Source organism: Hermetia illucens, chromosome 4, assembly GCF_905115235.1.
Source record: "Hermetia illucens chromosome 4, iHerIll2.2.curated.20191125, whole genome shotgun sequence".
NCBI lineage: Eukaryota > Metazoa > Arthropoda > Insecta > Diptera > Stratiomyidae > Hermetia > Hermetia illucens.
Window position 1 is genome coordinate 116,750,479 of NC_051852.1, and position 22,251 is coordinate 116,772,729.

Here is a 22,251-nt window from a genome sequence, read left to right on the forward strand (position 1 = left end):
GTGTTAAAAACTTTGCTGAAACCGCCAACTCTTTGCCTCTCATTTGTGCCACCGATTCTCGCGGATGGTGTCCTTCTAGACAGGTCGTTACAACTCAAGTTCGCGAAAATTCCACCCGGTTTTCTAAGAGAGTCCAACTTGGCAGAATCTCTTTTGAGAACGCTGCACAACCTTAAAGCCCCTCTTTCGCTTTCAAATTCCTCCCAGTATGTTATAACGTCTCGCTACGTACGACTTACAATCTCTTATATTCACGCTGGTTCTAGAAGTTTAACCGGTCTTCATTCTTATTGTTTTTACAAGCTCGATTTAGAAGTCGTCTGGTCGATTGCCTTTGATTTTGCAGTTCGCGGTTTTACTAGGGAACCGTTTTACCGGTTGCGCCTCGGGTAATAAAACAAACCCTTTGAGAGCATTCTAAACGTATATGATTTAGAGTTTCCAATTGGTCTTGTTGAAGATGAACTTTGTTGTCTAGAAGTTCATTGAATTTTGTCCATTTAATTTTCCTAGGATTCTATCTTTGTATTGCAGTCTATTTGCTTGCAACTGTCAGACTAAATGCCAAGTAATGGCGATCTGAAAGTCTAACAACTTTGAAGTGCAGATCGTTAGGTCAACTACTTTATTTCTCTTTGGCTTCATGTACATAGGGGCGCCACCAACGTTCGCCGTCATGATACAAGGTTAACAAATATGTCAAGCATTCTCATCATACCTTATTAAGAGTTCACTAGAGGCCACTTGATTCTATCAGGTCCGTTAGTTATTGTGTCGGCGGTGGACATAAAAGGACTATACGGTAAATAAGCAGACCGCATACCACAATTTTTATTAAACCAAACCCATGACTCTTGTACCATAAATATATAAGAGTCATGCATCATGCTCATGGCTTTGGCATGCTGCAAGTTAATTTGACTAACCTTTATCCGATTTTTCTGGATATTGTCAGACACTTTGTGATTCAGCGACGCCCATGACCTCATTACCTAAAGGCTCTGCCTTCTTTGGCAGTATGTTCCGCTGTCGTCGGCTGGGTGTCTTCCCAGGTTCACAGTGTCTGGCTGAACGGATTCTGCAAACTGGGCACAGGGTAATATCTGAAAGTGTTTACTGCACCTATCCAAACGATCAATGTTAATTGAAAAGCTTCTTGTTTTCCCTCCCTAGCCTTTGTCTGGTTTGGTATCGGCGTTAATTCGTCTAGATGGAATTCACCACTTTTCTCAGTCAAAGGCTTGGTCGCACTCTTCAACTAGTATTTGACGTACCCAGCCATTGTTGTTCGGTCGACCCAAAACCAGTTTTAACTAACTTCAAAAAAAATAAGGTCTCGTCAGTGTAGATTACATGACCAGCAGCCTCTCTCGAAAATTCCGGGTGATGTATACGCCTTTACATCGGATCACAATTGGTTGTCGACATACCGGTCGTTGTCACTAACAGTGATGGTGCCCGTTTCATTAGGGTCGTTCCGCAGAAACCCCCGTTATTTTCAGATTTGGTCTCAGAACGTTCTGCACGAAGCAATCTTTTCACTTTTGAACAAGTGACTCCAAATCAATTTTATTGTGTGACGCTTGGAAAACTTCATCTACATAGAGCAATGTATAGGGCGCTGGGCGTTGGATGCCGGAACAAAGAGCGGTAGAGAGAGGGCACTTGTATGACAAAGACTGACATGGACAGGGGTTTTGATATATGATCATCTTTGGTACTACATATTGCCGAAAAACATATCAGAAGCTTTTGTAGCAGACAATGCAAGGACTTTTCTAGATTCAAAAATTGAATGTAGAGAGGGCGATGTTTCTCACAGCTAATTTCTTAAAAATTGAGAGTGAATCTTCAATCAACTAAACCATAAGGCTGCATCTATTATAATACAGACGAAAGAAACTCTGTATCAATAAACAGTTTGATCAAATGTAATTCTATAATACCATCTACTATGGGATTTGTTATATTCAAAAACAGACAATACGCTTTAATCTTTCTCATCAATGTCAACTAATCTATTAAAGCATATGCTACATCAAAATAAATAATAACAAGGAAAATTAGGAAATAATTAACAAACAACGGAAACTACCAAAATCTACTACCAATAAAATACTGTACTTTATTTTAATGCAAAAAATGCAACAACATTGAAGTAAGAATCAACAAACCGGATGCTACTATGTGTCCCACACCATCTCCGCCTCCTGGCTCTCCGGGTTCTCCTTCGATACGAATCCTCCACTCCACGCCCGGGTAGACAGGAGTTCTATCTTTAATGTAGTCTTCTACAGCTTCTAGGTCGTTATAGGTCAGAGTTTTCACGGCCCCATTATGAGTAATCGAATACCCATCGCCACCACTTAGAATATAATCCGTTATAATTATATTATAAAACTTTTCGTCCTCTAAATCAGAATATCTCGGAATATTACACTGGGCGCATAAAACACGAACGCTTTTCACTCTTTGATTAACGGGTGCGGATGCATCATAGATTACATGAACGCCAGACATCTGAAGGAAACCCCCATAATATTGTCCCATCTTTGATGCTGACTTTTCTAACATATCACGAATTGTTTGCCCAGTGACCTGCACCTTTACTAATTTGTTACCATAAGGTAGTACTTCTATAAGATCGCTTCTTGTGATTCGTCCATCCTCTTTCTTCGGGATGGAAGTTCGAATACCTAGAACAAAAAGGAAACAGGAACAGAATTGCGTTAGACATGTATATAAGTTACATTGAGGGCTAATCCCAGGAAGTCCCTACATACCTCCTCCTTGCATGAATGCGATCGCTGTATCCGACCAGAATTCTTCGCTTTCTGCTTGGTATTCCTTTACTCTTGCATAAACGAGTGCGTCTGCGACCATGTTGCCAAGGTTACACTCTTTCTCGCGGCAATTTTTCTCATCGCCGTCCAAAAGAACTTTAGTATGGCCAACTACGGTCTGTTCTTGGTCTTCAACACCAGCACGGTAAACATCCAAAAGTTTTAGAATGTCAGAGTCTTGAGGAACCTCCCTATTCAAGAGTATCGGATTGCCATTCCATTCAAGAAGGTTGCCTTCATTGTCAAACTAGAAAATTAAATGGTCATTAGCTCACGTAGAAGGTAAAACAGTCTCAAGTATATATATTTACTTTGACTTTGAGATGACCTAAATATTTGGTATACGCATAAGCTTGAACTACTGGAACTTTCTTGCCGCTGGGCTGTTCAATGATCGTGGGATAAGGTCCCTCTGGTTTTTCGACATCAGGCGCTTTTCCAGTATATAAAAAGGTATTTGTATGGCCGCCGATAACAATATCTACAAGTGGACAGTTTTTGGCAATTTCCTGATCTATGCCAAACCCGGAATGGCCAAGGGCGATGATTATTTTTATTCCTTGTTGCTTCAAACGCTCAGCCTCTTTGCTAGTGAATGGTGCGTTGATTAGTTTAAACCTATCACGAATAAATTCCCGATACTTACTTTATAGCATCAATTTCGGGGGAGAATATTAAGTTGCCGGCCAAGCTAAGGTCGCCAGTTTCAGAAGTGAGGTATCCTATTACCCCGACTTTTGTACCTTCAACATCGAGAATAGTTGATGGCTTCAGTGCTTTAGTAGCTGCTAATCCAGGTTGATTGGTTAGATTCAGATTTGCTACCAAAACTGGAAAGGTAGCCTTATTCAGGAAAGGAATTAGACCTTCGACTCCGTCATCGAATTCGTGGTTGCCTAGCGACTGAAATTTAATAATGAAAAAATAAACGTAAATATTTTCGCGGAATATTTGGATGATCGACACTTTATAAACATTATCTTTAAACATAGATTAAAAACAATTTTCATTGCAAAGTAAATCTTTTTTCTAAACGGATGTTTTCTGTATCAAATATTTGCTTATTTTTGCACAACTCTATTTATCATACCTAGTTTATCTATTTGTAAAAAGTAGGCTCGTTATATATCGTTGTCTAGTATTAGAAGCATTTTTTTTTCAATTACGCATTTTATGTATCATAAATCGACTGAGGCTAGTTCCTGGTTCCTTTGACAATGATAATGAGAGTTTAATCAAGATAAGGTTGCGGTAGTGTGGGGAATGCAACGTTTATTTATTGCCACTATCATGGACTCTGAAAAAAAGCAAATATACTAGAGTCGGGATGAGACTACGATCTGTCTTCCTTGTAGAATATAATGTCCCGGCGTAGAGTTCCGTATAAATAGATTTCATTGAAACCTTATTCGATCATACATATAAATACAATTGAAACAAAAGTGACGAATTCTTAGAAGGAGTGGAAGTTTGGCCTCTAGTTAAGTTAAACAAATGTACGTTGCTTTGCTAGTTCAATTACCATTACACACATCAATACAACCAAACTGAATTAACCGACAAATGCAAATTAAAGTCTTATCCAGCCTTAAAAGCTACAAATCATCCAATAATTTGATTAGGATTTCATGGTCAAGCCGCCTACAAGATGGTAAAAGTACAAACAACTTGCGAGTCAGCGCGAAGTATTAAGACGTGACATGTGCTGATGAAAGACCAGAACACAAGATGGTATGTCCATCAAGCATTGAAAATAAACAAGCATTTTAAATGGACAATATACCAATATAGGTAAAGGAGGATGATTTGAGGTAACGTATTTACCATAGTACTATCCTTGGTATAAACCCGTAATCGAGGAAAGCAGAAGTGGACACTCAGCTTAGTTGGGATAACTCCACCATACACAATCGTCACCCTCGCTTCCAACGCATCATCCACCGAGAACCAAACAACATGTAGCTAAACAGAATCCTCGAACAGGATTGATATGAATGAATACGCTCTTGGATCCTGAAATCTTAAGCGACATCCAGGCAATTGCCACTTGCCGCAAACTCTAAACCTTCAGCAAATATTCACCTTGATTTTGCGTATCAAGATCGTCATCATGTATAAATGCGCTACACTAGTGGCAGACGTGCAACCAAGTTGATGGTTGGCGCGAGTTTGCACGTGTGTGGGCAAGTTGCGGTTGCCATAACCTAATCGACCAATGACAACTTGTCCACAAAAGTGCAATCTCGTCATAACCGCAACGTGCCGATATATGTGCAATCTCCCTTACTTGACAACTTGCTTGTACGTATATGGCTAGTATTAAGCCGGCTCAACACGTATGCCGCTTGCCGCGTTCCAGCAGGAGCCAAAGGTAGAGCTTTCTTAAAGATTCATTTCGGAATAATAGTAATTCATCTTAATGGAATGAAGCTCAAGCACAAGTACAAGCTAAACATAAGATAACGAAATTATAGAACAGAAAGTTTTACGATAGCCTAGAAAAACTATATGACTCATTGCCTCCGAATGACAACAAGATATTATTCGGTGATTTCAATGACAATCTTCCGAACGTCTTCTCGTTCGGAAGATTGTCATTGAAATCGATGGAACGACGAGACGACAAAGTGTCAATGTTGTATACCCAATGAAAATGGGCTTCGCCTTATTGTCTTTGCGAGTAACAGGAATGTGATCATAAAATCGACATGCTTCCCACGCAAACACATGGACACATGGGCGTCCCCAAATGGCATTAGCTTCAGAGTGAGATCATATCGAGCAAACTGTGACTCCGACCGCTGTCGTATCTCAAAAACCCCCGGATTAAAACCCATCCCACTTCAAAATTTGAGGTGGAACTCCAACTTGAGGGGAAATTCCAGCGACATAAGCTGGACATTTTGGGTGTAAGCGAAGTAAAATAGTGGGACTCTGGAGAGTACTCCTCTCCCTCTTCAGAAAATATGATTCTATACTCTGTACTGTCTGTCTTCTGTACAAGTGGTATCAGACGCGAATTCGGTGTCAGGTTGCTTCTGGCGGCTACCGCAAGGCGCGCTCTCGTGGCCTAGGAGCCGGTCCAACTGAAGGAGCATCACAATTGTACAATGCTACGCACCAACGGAGTCTTCCGATAGAATGAAGCAAGACGCTTCCTACAAGCAATTAAACACAGTTCAGAGGAGGCTTCCTAAAGGTGACATTGTGATCGTGATGGGTGATCTAAATGCCAAGGTCAAATCTGACAACACCTTGCTCGGGCCTGTGATAGAAAACCAGAGTCTTGGCCACTACAACAGTAATGGTGGAAGGTTCATGGATTTCTACAACTTTCACTGGCGGCACGTCGTCTGATCGCAGGGCCTGCCATAAGATCAATCGGGTTCCAATTGACCGACGCCTTACATCATTTTCCGATCAGCAGTAGATTTAGGAATTGTCTTTTAGATGTGCGTAGGGTTGCCTACGTTTGCTTGCATGTTGCGTCGCCACTTCTCAGCTGCGAATCCCAGAATTCAACATCGATCGTTTGTATGACCCTGCTCTCGCTGGACAGTGGGAGAGCTATCTTGCTGAGCGGACGGCAGATATACTGAGTAACCTGCCTGAGAATATCGACGAGCATTGAGCCCCCATCAAAAATGATCTTTCCTGCGGTGCTGCGCAGGTCGTTGGTTTCATCCACAGATCTGACTGATTGCGAATCGTCGAAACGGAACAATGAACGGAAGGGGTTGAAGGCTCTACTGGCCGCTGCTAATGATGGCTGGCGTAACCCACTCAAATTCGGATACCAAACGAAACCTCGAAAAGTTCAGCGTAGTGTACGCCATGACAAGAGAGAATTTGCTATTACGCTGATCACGGAAGCGGAAGATGCCGTAGATCGCAATGATTTCAGCAATCTATACTGCATCACGGAAGAGCTTGCATGTGGGTGCAAATCTTTCGATGATCCTGTGAAAGACGGCAGCCGTCTAAGATAAAGAAGTGGAAAGAACACTTCACAATGGTTCTTAATTGTATCGCATTCAGTAAAAGTTTCTCCTCTTGAGGATGAAATGACTAGTCAACGTAAGATGCGGATACCGGACAAATCATTTCCGCTATCAATGCACTCAAATGGAGTAACTCCGCTGGGGTTGATGGTCTCCCCGCAGATTTAGCTATTGCTGCACATGCAGTTACTGCAGATCTACTGCTCCCACTTGTACAGAAATCGTGGGAATCCGAGACTTTTCCCAGAGAGTGGAGCAAGGTTGTGACTGTTAAGATTGTAAAGAAGTGTGGCAATTGAAGGAGCATCTGTGTGCTGCCTGCCGTCAGAAAGAATAGCTAAAATAATCCTGGAACGCATCAAAGAACAACTTGGAAGCTTGATCGAAGGAAAGTATGCCCACCCCACGGATCATTTGGGAACATCTTCGCTGCACTAGCTCTTCATCGATTATCAGAAAGCTTTGATAGCGTGAAGAGGGAGTGTATCTGGAATATCCTCCGCAGGAGAAGCATTCTGAAGAGACTAATAGCTATCATCAGAACGATATTTGATGGCGCAAAGTATCACATGCTGCACCGAGGTGAAATCTCGGAGAATTTTGAGGTCCAAAGCGGAGTTGCATCCTGTCACCGATATTATTTCTTCTTGTCCTTGTCATCGGTGACGTTCTTCATGCTGCCTTGTCCAGAGGACGTGGAGGAATTCAATGGGCGATGACACCCTTCCTCAAACATCTTAACTACGCTCATGACATTTGTTTGCTCTCTCACCAAGTCAGGATTTTGGTCAAATGGTTTTGGGTTTGGAGAGAGAGGCAAATAGAGTTGGACTGAAGATAAAAACCAATAGAACCAAGGTTCTCAGTCAGGCGGATCATCGCGCTCTCCCTATTTGCATTAATGAGCAGAGCATCAAAAGGGTCGATAAAATTGTATATCCAGGCGTGGTTTCTCCCGACAGTGGCACCGAACTGGATTTTGCCCGACGCATTAACAGCGCTAGATCCACTTTGGTCACCCTGTCTAAAATATGGAAATGCAGCCTCAAGAGCACTTGGCGTAGAAGAGTAGAGGACGAGTGCGAGCGTCTTGGCAAATCGTGCAGGTGCTGAAGGGCATTTCAAGCAACCTCCATGTCGCTTCAACTGGCTGATGACTCCGAATAGTTGGCTGTATATAACACTCTCCTGTTTGTCGGGCATATGGAATCAGATCAGAATCAGCATTGACCATCGAACCATAAAAAATCTTATACCATACCGAATAATGATCTGATCAACGAAATGGTCCACCCAATTCACAGTTATCAAAGCAGGTTAAGTATCAAATTCATTAAAATGTAGAGACACGTGCAAGTAAAAAAGGATGTAAGAACATGCTGCCTATCACTATTGTCGAGTACAGTAGATAGATAAAAGTAGAAAATACTTACAATTGCATCCGGATGAAGTGCATTCATAAATTCCGCTGTAATATTGTCTCTATAAATATAGAACCAGGGAGTTCCTGAGTATGTGTCACCAGCATTCAGGTATACCACAGGGGTTCCACCAGGTTGGGATGCTTGTTGTCGGAATTGTCGCACCCTTTAATTGAAATAGATAACCAATAATTAAAAAAAATCAAGGAAATATACAAAAAAGATGTACTTACTCATGTGCCACTCTTGCAAATCCTCCATAACAATTGTTGGAAGCAATATCCTCTGGACGGCATCGGTTACCCAAAACTCCAATTTGTTCAAAACGCGCATGCATATCATTGTTGTGCAAAACGATAAACTCGATTCCGGATGAATCAATAGGAGCTGACTGGACCCATTGCAGTGAAGCGCAGAGTATTAGAAATCCTATCAACGGATACCGTGAAAATTTCGACATGTCGATGCGCCTATTGAAATGAAATACCACATAAATTTGAAAGGTTCGTAACCAAATTTACATGAAATGACTTTGTGATGCGCAAAAAAATCTTTTCCTTTTACATATCTGCATTCATCTAGTCGCATGATTTCTAACAGGAAGAAGAAGTTGCAAGTCAGTTTACTGTGCATATGTTTAATCAGCGTTTTGGAACTAAACATTGCATGGCAGCAACAAATGTCATGAAATCCCACCCATGCCACGAATGATGTGAATTTGACTTAGGATATGAAAAAATGTTGTTTTACATATATAATGTTTTGCAGTTAAATCCAAATTAATGAATGCATTGGTGTTTTGTGTTTTAGAATGGAGAGCCATTTGTCAGTAGAAAGACTTCGAATATCGGCTTGATGACTTCTTGAACTTCCTCTGACAAACGTCGCAGGGAGTTCTTCACAATGCGCTCGTCACCGTAGGGATTCAAGTCCGTCCCCTTTATAATTTGTACACCTAACATCAAACTTGTCCATGCACCTTTCGACGATCTCGGCCATAACATAGAACATGATCCTACCAAGTTTAGTGGAAATCGCACTATTATTAACAAAGTTATAATAGGTTAATTTGTCGCATCTGTCGCAAATTCAATACTACAACTGCCTGAAAATGCCTCTGCATATAGACATTACATTGAAAAATAAATCCAGTCCTTCGAAACCAATTCCTAAAGGCCGCCCTCCACGTTCAGTTCAACCTGTCAATTGCACCTCGAGAGCCCGCAATGCACCCGGCCTGCCTGAACAATCAAAACTGGCAGACCAACTGAATCCCATTCACTTCACACAGGCACACGTTGCATTAATCGGTTACATCCTTGCCAGTATGGTTGTTAGGAGGGAGGAACAACTGAAATCTAACGGATGTATTATACATTACATGTAAATATTGGCGAAGAGACAGGTAAAAGTATTTTCCCTAATATCTTCACGATTTCAGAAAGCACGTAAATATCCCCCAGCTGTGGTACTCAAAAAGAGGGCCCTTCTTCGAACTCTTAACGATCGCCCTCTCTTCCACTCATAGAAAAAAATTCAGATTCCCAGGATTGAGATTAAGTAGCAGCTGCAGAGGCTGCAGGGCAGACAGAACAGAAATGTTCCACATAGACCGACAGCTACAGTTCGTTTGAGCGCAATGATGGTAAAAATAATTTCACTTCTGTTTAAAAGTCCGTATCTACATGTTACGGTGGTTTGCCTTATCATCCACAAGAGAAGAAACTGCACAGGATGTTATACTTCTCTGAAGATTGAGAATGAAACATCGATAGAGGTTTGACAGTTAGACGCAGATTGAGCCAAAAAACGCAAATGTGCCTTGAGGCAAATCGAAAGCTGAACCCAACCTCAAAGATCTAGACGAAAATCCCAGCAGGTTGCGAAAGAACTAGAAAGAAGATAAGCTGAAAAGGTCCAGTGAGTGCTGCCGAAGCCTTCAGGCAGCTAAGCGAAGAAATTGCTTAAGGGAAATGTTGCTGGATGTCCGTAAAACCATGATGATAATGTTGCATTAGACTTCAAGGTATAGAAGTTGAACGAGGAACAGAGGTTAAACACTTAAGAATTTCATTAAACCAAAACTTTCTCCGGAAGATATATGAAGGTGCTTTGATGATTTGCAAGTTCATAGCAAGGAAAAAATGAGGATGCACCCCGAAAATACTACGCGTAGTGTATATGCATATGCGATAATAAGACCAATGATTACCAACGAAACAAAAACAAGGGGGCACACAAACTGCAAAGACCGGCATGCGTGTACATCACTGGGGCAGTTAGGGATGGAGATCCTTTTAGGATTCATTCCTCTTCATCAGGTACAGGTAACAAGGGCAATCTTGAGAAGATCCGAAGGAGTATCAACGAGGCGAAGGAGAGCGTGGCAGCCGTGAAATGATGTTTCAGAGCAGAGAGAGCGGGCGCCGGGTCATTGCACCATGAAGAAAGTACTTCAGGCGAATGGGTAAATACACTAGCATGTTATACGCAAAAATATACTCCATCCATAGAGGTTCCGGAGAAATTATAAGAGCAGAATATTGCGATTCTGACAGCCAGGGTATTAAAGCACTTAGATCCAACCAAGTAAATTCTTAATTTGCTAGGATTGGCTTAATAAGATATCTACAGGCTTGCATAATAATATCTGGATGCAATGGGTTCCGGGCCATATCGGGTTAGAAGGCAATGTAGGAAGGATGTTCACTTAGATATCACCTTTATTGATTATATACTGATTATATTAAAACAACAAAAAGCATATCCCCACAAACAAACAGATTCAACTCCTTTTGTCAATGATTTGAGTTTATTTCCCCGAATACAACAACAAAAAGCATTTTTCTCGCAGCTTTAACGATGGCGAAAGGGCTTTTCATAAAACCCACAATGAACATTATTTGCTCTTGAAATAATTACCGACAAAATATCCTTGCGCCGAAGCCAAGAAACGTTCTCCAAACGTTCGGCGTAAAAGCGAGCTGCGTCGATCCAAAAAGTGAAGTTCGAAGTGTAGCAAGTATAAAAAATCACCTCGAGTCGCTGTCTGTGTGTTCACCAAGGAAGCGCCCTCTCACCTCTCCTCTTTGTTCTGTTGCAATCGACACTATCATACAGAACATTCAACGTTCAACAAGCTACATACTGCTCTATGCGGGGAATGTTTTCCTAAGGTCTCATAACCAAATTGATCTTGAGAAACTTGTTCAAAAGTTGAATGATCGCCTCTTGTCAAATGATCTCAGATTGAATCTGAGTGTAATAGAATTTTTGACGACCGACTCCAGTGAAACAGGCACTGTCACTATCAATGGTAGTGACCTACCGAGAACCGCTTCGGAATGGGATAAAGGCTGCAGAAGAAGAAGATACTACTACTACTACCAGAAATGGACCAGTCCATAGTGGGGCTCTTGAGAAGATGAGAACTTAAGCGCTAGTGGGATTATTTGAACCTCACAAAGCAAAGACTTAGATTCATAATGACAATATTCACAAATCACTGTAGGCTAAATTTCAACCTGGAGAAGCTAGGAATATCTACAGACACTCTCTGCACACTTCCTTACATATGTAAGGTAGGATAATGTCCGGTAATTTTGCAAAACAGGTTAAGACACCTCGAGGAGAAGACTCAATACCAGTTGCTTGGTTGCCCATGGGCTTGATCGTTATCTCATAGACAATAAATACATAATAACCATTAATGGGGCACAATATTTTTTTAGGGCATAATACAACTTCCCCTTGGTACCATGATTATCATTATTAGGTGGGAACCGCAAAAGGCCGGACGCAGAGCAAATCAGATTATGCATAGCTAGTCTGATGGTAATCACACATTTCAAGATTCACCCAAGGTAGATGTAGTAGTAGAAATAGGATATTAAAAATAAAGCAATCAACAGTAGCCCTGGGAATACACCATTATAGCTTTCTAGACTAGTTTACTATAAAATTATTTATTCACCCCTAATAATGTTACACTAATTCAATAACTTCAGATATAGCCATATGTAAATCACCGTTCAGAAGGGAGTATGGAACGTACTGACGAAGGAAACATATAGTGCCCAAAATATCCATATATGCAAAATAAAAAATAATCTTTCATACACGAAATAATATTATTCTTGGAAATTTCGAATGAAGTTAGTTGGTCTTGTATAATCAACTCCAGACAAAAGAACAAACAAAAAATAATCATAATCCCGAATACGAATAAAAGAACCCAATAATATGCAGACTTGGCACACAATAATGCAATCAAAGAATAAGTTGAATTATACAAAAATAAAAAAATGCCAAAATTATCAGCCAAGAATTCTGCAATTAAACAATATATCACTCTCGGAAGTTCAGTTGGAAACTTCTTAGTAACTCGATCTAAAATAACAAAATTTCAAACCCAAATCAGAGATAAAATAGTTTTATAACCAACTGCCTGTCCAGAACTATGGCTTGAAATTTCAGCAGTAATTAAGGAAAGAGAAAATGGTTTGCCTTTACAAAAAAAAATAGTACTGAGATCATCGGTAATTCTCAGCTACCAGACGGAGTTGCATGACAATTCTGGCAGAGGTATCCACTCAATGATTATCCTACTACAAATCTAGTCGAACAAAGGATATATTGTATAAGAAAAGATTAGCTGGTAGATCAAGGCAAATTTCTAAATCAAGCATTAAAGAGGTTAAGGCATTGGACCCACAAAATTAGGGCTTGACATAGCATTGACCCCACAAAAAAAGTTTATAATTATGTATACCGCGTACATAATTATGCGTGTATGTATATACATTTGACCATCAAAATGCCACTCAGTCTCCCAAAGCAATTATTTTATGCTAAAAAGAAGCCATGAACATTCAGCAATTAAACAACCATGATTAACACTTCAAAATTAAATTTGATTATCGCTGACGTATTAAGTTTTTTTTAGCTTTGGTAATATGTATTTACTAATTTTTCCCCAAATTAAAAACATCGTAAACAATATATGGAAATGATCTAATAAATTGCAAAAATTTCCATCTCAAAATTTCTTATCTGGAATGAGACATATATGCGTGTGCGATCTATGGATACTATAGCATAAGTGTTGTTCATAATTTGTTGATGCAACTCCGTCTTCTTTTTATCAGAATAACCGAATTTCAATTACAAAAATCATGAACTCAAGTCAACTTAATGTGAACTAACAATATTTCGTTGTTTGTATATTGAAGTATGGCCAAAAACTTTGGGAAATTAACACAATCTTAATTCATTTTGTTTATAACAACTAAACAAATTTAGAAAGCAAAATAAAATCCGATGCTGGATGTATTAAGTATAGAATATTTAATGTGTTTTTATATAGTCCCACAGCGATTAAAGAAAAAAATAGATTTTTGCAAAATGTATAATACAAATTTGATTTGCCGTTCCTTTATTATAAACTGTGCGGTCTGCACCAAATTTTTCAGTATTTTTATTTATATTATGTTCTATTAAAAGAAACTGCACTTAAAATAAACGAAAGGGTGCTTTGCAAGTAATATACTAAAAGAGGGTTATGAATCTTATATAAGTAGATGCTGGTACAAATTGTTAATAACATCTACATGTTATATGCATTTCGATTTAAGAGGTGAAACCACTTTCACAATCGAACTTTCTTTCTTGCATAAATCGTTAACTTAACTATCCCAGAATTTTAATTTTCAAAGCGAAATTAGCATTCCTTTGGCGCCCAGGAGATAGTCGCTTTATGTCCTTGTGTAATCTTCAAGTGCTATGTAAATCTTGTATTTATTAACACTTGGCGTAAGCCCCTTGTTCGAGTGCATTTGCATTTGTTGTAGCTTTACTTTGTTTGTAATTAAAAGTGGGGAATGTCTTCATATCTGAAAGGGGCCTTCTCAAGCATTTTCTTTTGTTTTCATATCTGTGGAATTTCATATAATTATATAAATAATATAATATATAAATTATATAATTGTTTTCATATCTGCGGAATTTCAGCCGCTTTTTCCGAGGTCAATCTGATCAAAGAATGCGTTCAATTATCTGTAATATTTCCTCTATCCCCACATTTTTTTCACACCCTTATTTTTCTCAATTACCCCCGTCTCAATTTCTTAATTCTCATCTTGTCCTTCGTTTATATATACCATCTAATATTTCAAATAATTAATTTTACTTATTTTTAAAACAACTTAACATTCGATCGCTTTCCCCTAAATTCAAGGACCAAATTTCATTTGAACAATTCCAAATTTTATTTTTTAATAATATTTCAAATGGTGCAATTTCAATTTCGTATATTTCAAATGGTGCAATTGACCGGGCGAATAGTTCATTGACCCTCCTGAACTTGCCCATGTAACATATTATTGGAAGTAGTCAGGGGAATTATCTTTGTTGTTAGGAATTTACATGCCTAGTAAAATAGAATAGGGTGCAGTTGAATTTTAAAGCTCAATGCCGTCTTCAACGAAATCAAAATTAGCGAGACAGACGGGCGGATTGGATGGACAGCTGATAAGCTGGACATATGGATATCGTTTTTGGCATTTGAAAGAGGTCGTCGAAGGAGTACTGTTGTGCTGGCTTGCAGGAGCTTATATCCTTCAAATTAATTGTTGCTCGTTAGTCCAGTATCAAGTTTATCATTCCGTATTGTCGGAAAGAAGGAACATTTTTTCGTGATTTTGAAGTTGAAATAAACTTTATTGGCACAATATTTGCGCGAAAACGTTCGTGTGTCAGCTCTCCGCAAAGGATCTTTAGTGATCCATACGTAAAAATGTTATACCGCAGTGCAAATAAGAAGTGAACTAAAGCTTGCTCATTAGATCCTTCGGTGATATTCAGCGACAACATAGACACTCCTAACAGGAAACTAAAAAAAAAAGAATTAAGCAATCAATAAACACAACGAAGTTGTCCCTTGTTGCGAGTGCCAGACGTTTGTATTTCCATCCTTCCACCGGCCAGAGGACCAGCACGTTGTTTTCCAAGCCAGACTACGTCGGCAGGAAGTAAAGAAGAAGCGCAAAAGATGGTGCCAGATGAATAGTTCAATGACATATAGAATATGAACAGTAACACACCTTTTTTCTTAATTTTTAATTTTTACTGGAAATTCTTAACAAAAGAAAAGGCAACTTTGTGTCTAGTTGTACAATAAAGAAAAAATGAAAAAATGACCCTATGATCACAGAGCCCTGGGGGAGGAATTTCCAGTATTTTTCTGTTTTCTAATATTTATTATTGGCCCATTTATTACAATTTTGATTTATTTTGTCTTTATTTAAGACTTTCTTTCAATATTATTTTTTTTTCTTTCGTGTAATTCATCTTTTTCCATTATATTTAATTTTTTTTTCTCATTTCATACTATTTTCGTTATTTCCACTTTATTTTACTGCATAGAATTTCTGTTATTTTTATTATTACTTCATTTGCATTTTATTCCATTTGATGTTATCTTTATTTTATTCTCGTTCGTTTCGTTCGTTTTTCTCTATTTGAAATATACTTAACATGAACTTTAATGAAACCGTCTTAATTTTGGGACTTTCCCTTCCCCTTCTAGCTCCGCAAAACCCTCTTTATAAAGAGACATCCTCCAATAGAATGGCCTGAGGATGCCAAGGCAAGGAGAGAACCTCGAATGCCGCGTGTACACATACATCTGAATGAGGAAAATCTTCGATTGAGGTTGCGATTGGTCGTGAATCGCAGGCCAATTATTCCAGTTTACTCCCCATTTGTTTATTTTCCAGGATCCAGACGGGCCTACGCATCTGAAAGGACTTTTTGTATAATTACACGACAGGAATCAAATATCTCAAAGGACCCAATAGGGTCGATAGACGTCCCGCAGTTAGATAACTCCACCTTCGGTGGACTAATGCCGCATAACTTTGTTATTTTTGGATTAAATTATAAATAGGACCAATATAATATTTAAATTTCACTGAATTCCAATCAATTCTTCTCACTAAAAAAATTCAAAAAAGACATGAAAATAAGCCTTCTCATGCGGTTTCCCCCTTAATAGTGCAATAAGATAGTATAGTTTGGGGAAGCTCACAACATAACCTGTGTGTGTAGTTCACAGAAAAGGAGCGTGGTCTATAGAAGGACAGCCCTTAGGGTGTGTTCTGCCTTCAGAATAATCTTCAATTATGTAGCACTCGAGTGATCGCAACCATAACGCCGATATCGCAAATGCAAAGAGAGAATCCTCCCATGTCAGGCGAGTAAATGTGCGTTCAATTTCTTGATCGAATTTATTAAACCTAAGCTGCGAGAGAAAAGGACAATTATGATTGCCGCCAATAATAGAAACCATAATCGATTCAGCCTGTTATGGTTGTGCATTTTTAAACTGTAACGATACATAATGGAGCAGAAGAGAACTAACAGGAAAATTTTAATAATGACACAGAAATGAAAAACTATACACAATTTACAATCACAGTCACAGATTTAAACACAATTTGTTCAAAGTGTTGCACAACATTTTTTTTTTCTTTTAATATCTCGAAAAACGAAAAAATATTAAGTTAAATTTTCTCGTTAGAAAATTAAGTATTTTTCCATGTCTCCCTCTACTATGCCCAAAACGAGAGATCCGTGGACGAAAAAAGCGAAAGTTAATTGCTTTTCATCTCATTCAGTCCAACATCAAGTACATTAAAACTTAGGATCTCTCGTATACCAAACAGAGAATTTTGATTTATTCTGGCTTCGGCTTAAAGTACTGGTGGTTTTAATTTGGACATAATTCGCACCATTGTCATGTTTAGGATTATATAAAAAGGAGGAATTTCCACTTGTTACCACTTTGGGTCACACTGTCCTAGACGTTAGTCGTCTTTTTTTCTACTTTTTGAATGAATAGTACTATACCAAAACCATGGGTCCGTGGACTTAGGATCCCTCATATCCCAAGCAGAAAACTATCTTCTATTTTCTGCAATGTAGATTAGAAGGACAACGGCAGATAGATAGATATAGATATAGTTTCTCACGGGATTCGGTTTATTTTCAATTTATTTACGGAAACCAGGTTTTCATTATTGATTTTTTATGTGGAAAACTCAAATAATTAAATTATTAAATTGCATAAGCCATAGCTCATGTTCAAACAGTAAACTCCAAAAAATAAAAACATTTTTTTTTCATTATTTGATATGCTTTGCTTCCCCTTATTACTTATACATAAAATGCATGGTTTTGGAGTAATTTGCGAAAACCCGTTTAAAATCATGTAATTTTTTTATGAAAAAAGCGACATGTTTGAACATGAATAACACTGGTCCACTGGTGAATAAAGGCTGTATGTGATGCTAAAGTACTCCATAATGACGATGTCATTATTACGATTTTGCAGCTTTGTATGGATTCCAATTTTGATTGCGCCTGTTATGTACCCTCAGCAAAGGTTTTATTTTATCCTTTTTCCTTAATTTTCTTCGCATTGTTACGTTCTTGTAGAAAAAACACATCCAACTCCTTTTACTTTCTTTCTGACCACTTATGGATTTCATCTGACGATGTTAGGATTTCAATTTTGTGCACTGTATATGATATTACAAAAATATATTCCTCTAAAACTTGTTATATGAGCAGAATAAAAAAGCTTTCATTTCAATTCGCCCAACTTCCAACCGTGAAAACGCTTCTGGATTTTTTTTACTATATTCCTATTAGCGATTATACTAAGAAATCCAATTAATAAACCGGAAAAAATTAAAAGATTTTCTCGGAATTGTAGTTTCTAATGTAAAGGTTGGAACCAAAGTAAACAGGGATATTTAAAAATGCGGAAATCGTATACAGCTGATGGAAGATTTTAGAGATGCGGCCGGCCTGGTCTCTGATAATTTAGCCTGAACGAATATCATCTTATCTAATCTTCATTTATGAAATGTAAAGTATCACATTTTTTATTTTATTTTAGAACCTTGCTGAAATCACGTCCTGAAATCTCTGTCTGCTCTATCCTGATTGCTAAGTTATCGAAAACACGACCTCCCCACCCTGTATAAACTTCATACAGTTTTCATCATAGTCTCTGTCTACTTTCCAGTAGCAATTGACAATAATTGTTGGGAATAATTTTCCTTTCATTTTCTTGGAAGTAAATATGATGAATATGAATGCATATTTTCTTGGAGCAAAACATATGCATATTTACATCGCATGGATTTAATTAATTAATTATCTATTTGCTGTTGGTCTTTAAAGTAGCATTAATCATCGCCTTTGCTTTTGATATGCTAATACTTTTCCATAGAAGAGATTTAATTTGTTTTCTATTTCATATCGGATAGTTTGATCAATAGAAAAAATTATGGATAAGTGAAACATGCATTGCAATTATTCATTTATAGTCAGTCGGGTAATGTTTTTAATTGCTTTATTTTCGTTTCTTTTTAAGGTAGATATCATGTTAATATATGTAGGTGAACTGATATTTATGCAAATGTAATATAAACGGAAAAATATTTGCTAAACAACACAGAGAATATCTTACTTTGAATAAAAAAAAAAGAATGTAAATAAAATCCTAATAAAGCCCTTTCCAAGATCCTGAGAAATTCGGCCGTTAATTACTCCATTTGGACGTATGGTATAGCAGCAGTCAAATGACTTTTGCTTCCTGACATTTTTAAGTGAGTTATTCTATCACTGAAATCCATTTGGTGCCCGCTGGCACCGTAACTAAACTTCAGGCAGACAGATTTCATGACAGTTCGTGAAACAATAAATCCATTATTTATTTTGAACCCCGGAAATTGGAAGCTCAGCGATTCTGATATAGAAGGCCTACAGATCTTCGTAACCAGTTTTACTCGTGATGTCGAGCTAACTCGGCGAATTAGGAGCAAAATAGAAATCTTTTCTTCCTTGACTTAACTTTGCATGATTTATTATTCTAGTCTGCCCACATTTTGGACTGGTCCCAAGTAATTAAATCTGCATTATAAATAATAATAAAAATCAAAATCCACTAGAAAGAAACCATATATTTAAAATAAAATATTCCTGAATAGTCCCCAACCTAAATACTAACTACTTCTAAATGATTAAAGATAGCTTGTATATAAGTTGATAAAAGTAACATTCTTCCACTTTATATATCGTCAAAATAGCTCTCAGGATATCGTAACAGTTGCTTTCTTTCCGAAAATAACCCTAGTATGACCGCACAAGTACATGCAAAGGCATTTCATTATTAAGTTAGTGTTCTAGGCTCAGTTGAGGTGGACGACCCACTCGAAGCAAAAACACAACAGGCAACGACATCTAAGTCGACTCCAGCGGTTTGAAACTAACACGCCTAAGACAATGTTAGCCATCGATACCAACAGCAAAACAAACAAAAACGAATAATAGTAACAATGATGCAAATGTCGATAGTCGAAATTTTTAGGAAGAAGATTATTGCATAGCTGCTTTGCAAAAAAAGGGAAGTAACATAACTCGCCTACCCGAGACACCCAATACCTGTTCTACATTTTCTAAGAAAATATCGTGGCCAACTTTTCCAGATGAAAAGGAAACACGGGAAAAGGGGGCAATAGTCCTACACCGAGGGAGCTGAGATCCTATTCAACAAGTACAGAGGGGATATATGTAAAGAAAGTGAAGGCTGCAACTATCGTCCGCCAAAATATCAGCGTGTACACCGACAATAACAGAATGAAAATGGAGGAACCCCTCAACTTTACTGCATATCGGCAAAGCTCTTCAAAGATTATTGAAGAGGAGCTAAAGGAAATGTCACAAGCATACCCTTTATCCGCACAGAGTGCGCTGTTTTCAATCCGCCGACAAGGGAATAAGCAACTAGTAGAGGTAGAGAGGAAAGCGCTGAGACTGATATCTACCCCCAATGATGTTGCAAAAGGAATCCCACAAGGTGGCAGTCAAAGGGTTCAAACAGCAATGAAAAGGAGCAAACATGCTACAACAGCAACGTAAGCTCAAAAACGATCATATTGACGTCACTATAGCATAACATCAAAAAAGAAGACAGATAAACCATGAGAGTAGCCTTCACATCAAGCTGGAACGCGAGACGTCTTTCCTGGACGTTCTTTGAGGAATCCATAATGACGTCAAGCCAGAAGTAGCTCGGGAGAATATCAAGTCTATCTAGCTGACTGAAACGAACGGTATACTTTTCAGAATTGTGAGCAGTATTGATAAGAAGAACACCATCTGCTACATCGGATAGATCATCTGAAGATAAGGAGAAAGACAGTTGTTACTGAGTAATTTGAGCACTGGGGCTATGGGCAGCTAGGAAAAAATCGCTTTATGTTATAAATGAGTTTTTTGGATTAGTAGAATCTGTGGTCAAGTAGCATGATGCACATGTTGTTAATGAATATACGCGCGATGGGCACATAGTGTGAAGAATAAGAGCTTATTTGTTACTACCCTGAAGGCAATACATCTGACCCTACTGCCGTTTTTTAATTGGTGGGGAAGTGGCTTCGTCTGGGTTCGTTGTGCGGGAAAAGGGCCTCACATCAAATGAACGTACCACCTGCTTTTCAGGATAAACTGGGCGCAAAATATTGTTAGAGAGGACACCAACACCAAGGCCCTTCAGTGGGTTATAGCTCAGTCAGTTTTTAGTAGTACATGAGTTTTCGAAAAAAAAAACCCATTCCAAGACTCACTACGCTAAATACCGGTAACAATCTGATGATCCTCAGTAACTCCTCTTAGTGTCCCTACGAATCTTTAAACCGGATACCCCTTGAACCCACAGAATCCAAAACCGGAAGAAAAGGAAATCCACAGTTACTGTTAGATAAAATTTGACACCACCCGAGGTTGTAACAACTCAGGATAATAATCTTTAGCAATACAATCCAATTTGATCTAGGCCTTGAAGCGTATTACAACAATTCATTCAAGACCATTTCAATACACTATGTGGTTAGCATTGCAAGGCGTTGATATTCTATCCCTATCACAGTTTCTTATTCTGTAAAAGATGGAAGCGACATGGGCTTCATCTCTCTGTTAAAAGCGTAAATTTTTCTGGATGTCTTAATTTAGGCCGTTCTGCAATGTGAAGTTATATACAATCGGTTGGGAAGTTGCGTCCAAGGCATTCATAAGACGAGAAAAAGATGGACAGAAGAGACCGCAGAGTAGCTATGTGGGTTGAAATGAAGTTCACTTTAGGAGTAATAAATAGCAGGGCAATCATGACCATTATCATAATCAGCTTAGGTATCCAGAAACTAGTAGTTCATCGATCACTACGGTTGATGGAAGCACTCAAGCCGAGAGAAACTATCCAAACCTTTTTTGTTTATTCTGTCAACTATTGACGAGGGCGAGGTTAAGCTCATGGTGAGGTAGGGGATGTTCGACTTTATAAAATGAATTAAACTACGATGGTCTGCTGTAACTTGAAATACTAGGTAAGTAGATAATGACCATTTTGTTTAACTCTGGAAAAACGCGAACTGTTTGTTTTGACCCACAAGGACTGTCCCTTTCGGAGTCACGATCTAGTCCAAGGCAGCAGTGAAAATAAATTTTTCCGAGTGAATTCGAAACGCTGGCAACGAACTCGCACCTATAATAATAATAATAATAATCGTTGGCACAACAATCCATATTGGATCAGTACCTTCAAGTGTGTTAGAGCACTTCATTCAAGACCTTAACGGTACACTACAGTACACTGTAGGAGGCAATGTGGTCAGCATTACGCTCGCCCGAGATTATTACCCTGATTTGACTCAGGTACTCATTCACAGCTGAGTTGACTGGTATCCGACGTCAAATCACGTTACAAATCCCACTGCCGCCAGCGAGATTTGAACTGCGACCTTCCGTACGACAGCCTTGTGCTCTAACCACTCAGCTATCCGGACACACCTATAATGATTCCATTTAACCGGCCTATGTGCAATATATATGTATAATAGGTAGGTGACGAGGGCGGCTCAA

The 22,251-nt window shown here is 38.6% G+C and overlaps 1 protein-coding gene across 7 annotated transcripts in view; it reads right to left on the bottom strand.

Moving 5' to 3' along the window:
- Positions 1–2,003: 2,003 nt before the first annotated feature.
- Positions 2,004–22,251, bottom strand: part of LOC119653681 (protein 5NUC-like) — a 42,759-nt gene continuing 22,511 nt past the window's right edge. For all 7 annotated transcript variants that reach the window (XM_038058537.1, XM_038058541.1, XM_038058538.1 and 4 more), the window contains exons 2-7: positions 8,499–8,735; positions 8,278–8,431; positions 3,490–3,746; positions 3,155–3,431; positions 2,784–3,090; positions 2,004–2,696 (exon numbers count right to left, since the gene is read on the bottom strand). In XM_038058537.1, coding sequence (XP_037914465.1) covers positions 2,131–2,696; positions 2,784–3,090; positions 3,155–3,431; positions 3,490–3,746; positions 8,278–8,431; positions 8,499–8,735 — 1,798 coding nt within the window. In that variant the 3' untranslated portion in view covers positions 2,004–2,130. The remainder of the gene's footprint in view (positions 2,697–2,783; positions 3,091–3,154; positions 3,432–3,489; positions 3,747–8,277; positions 8,432–8,498; positions 8,736–22,251) is intronic.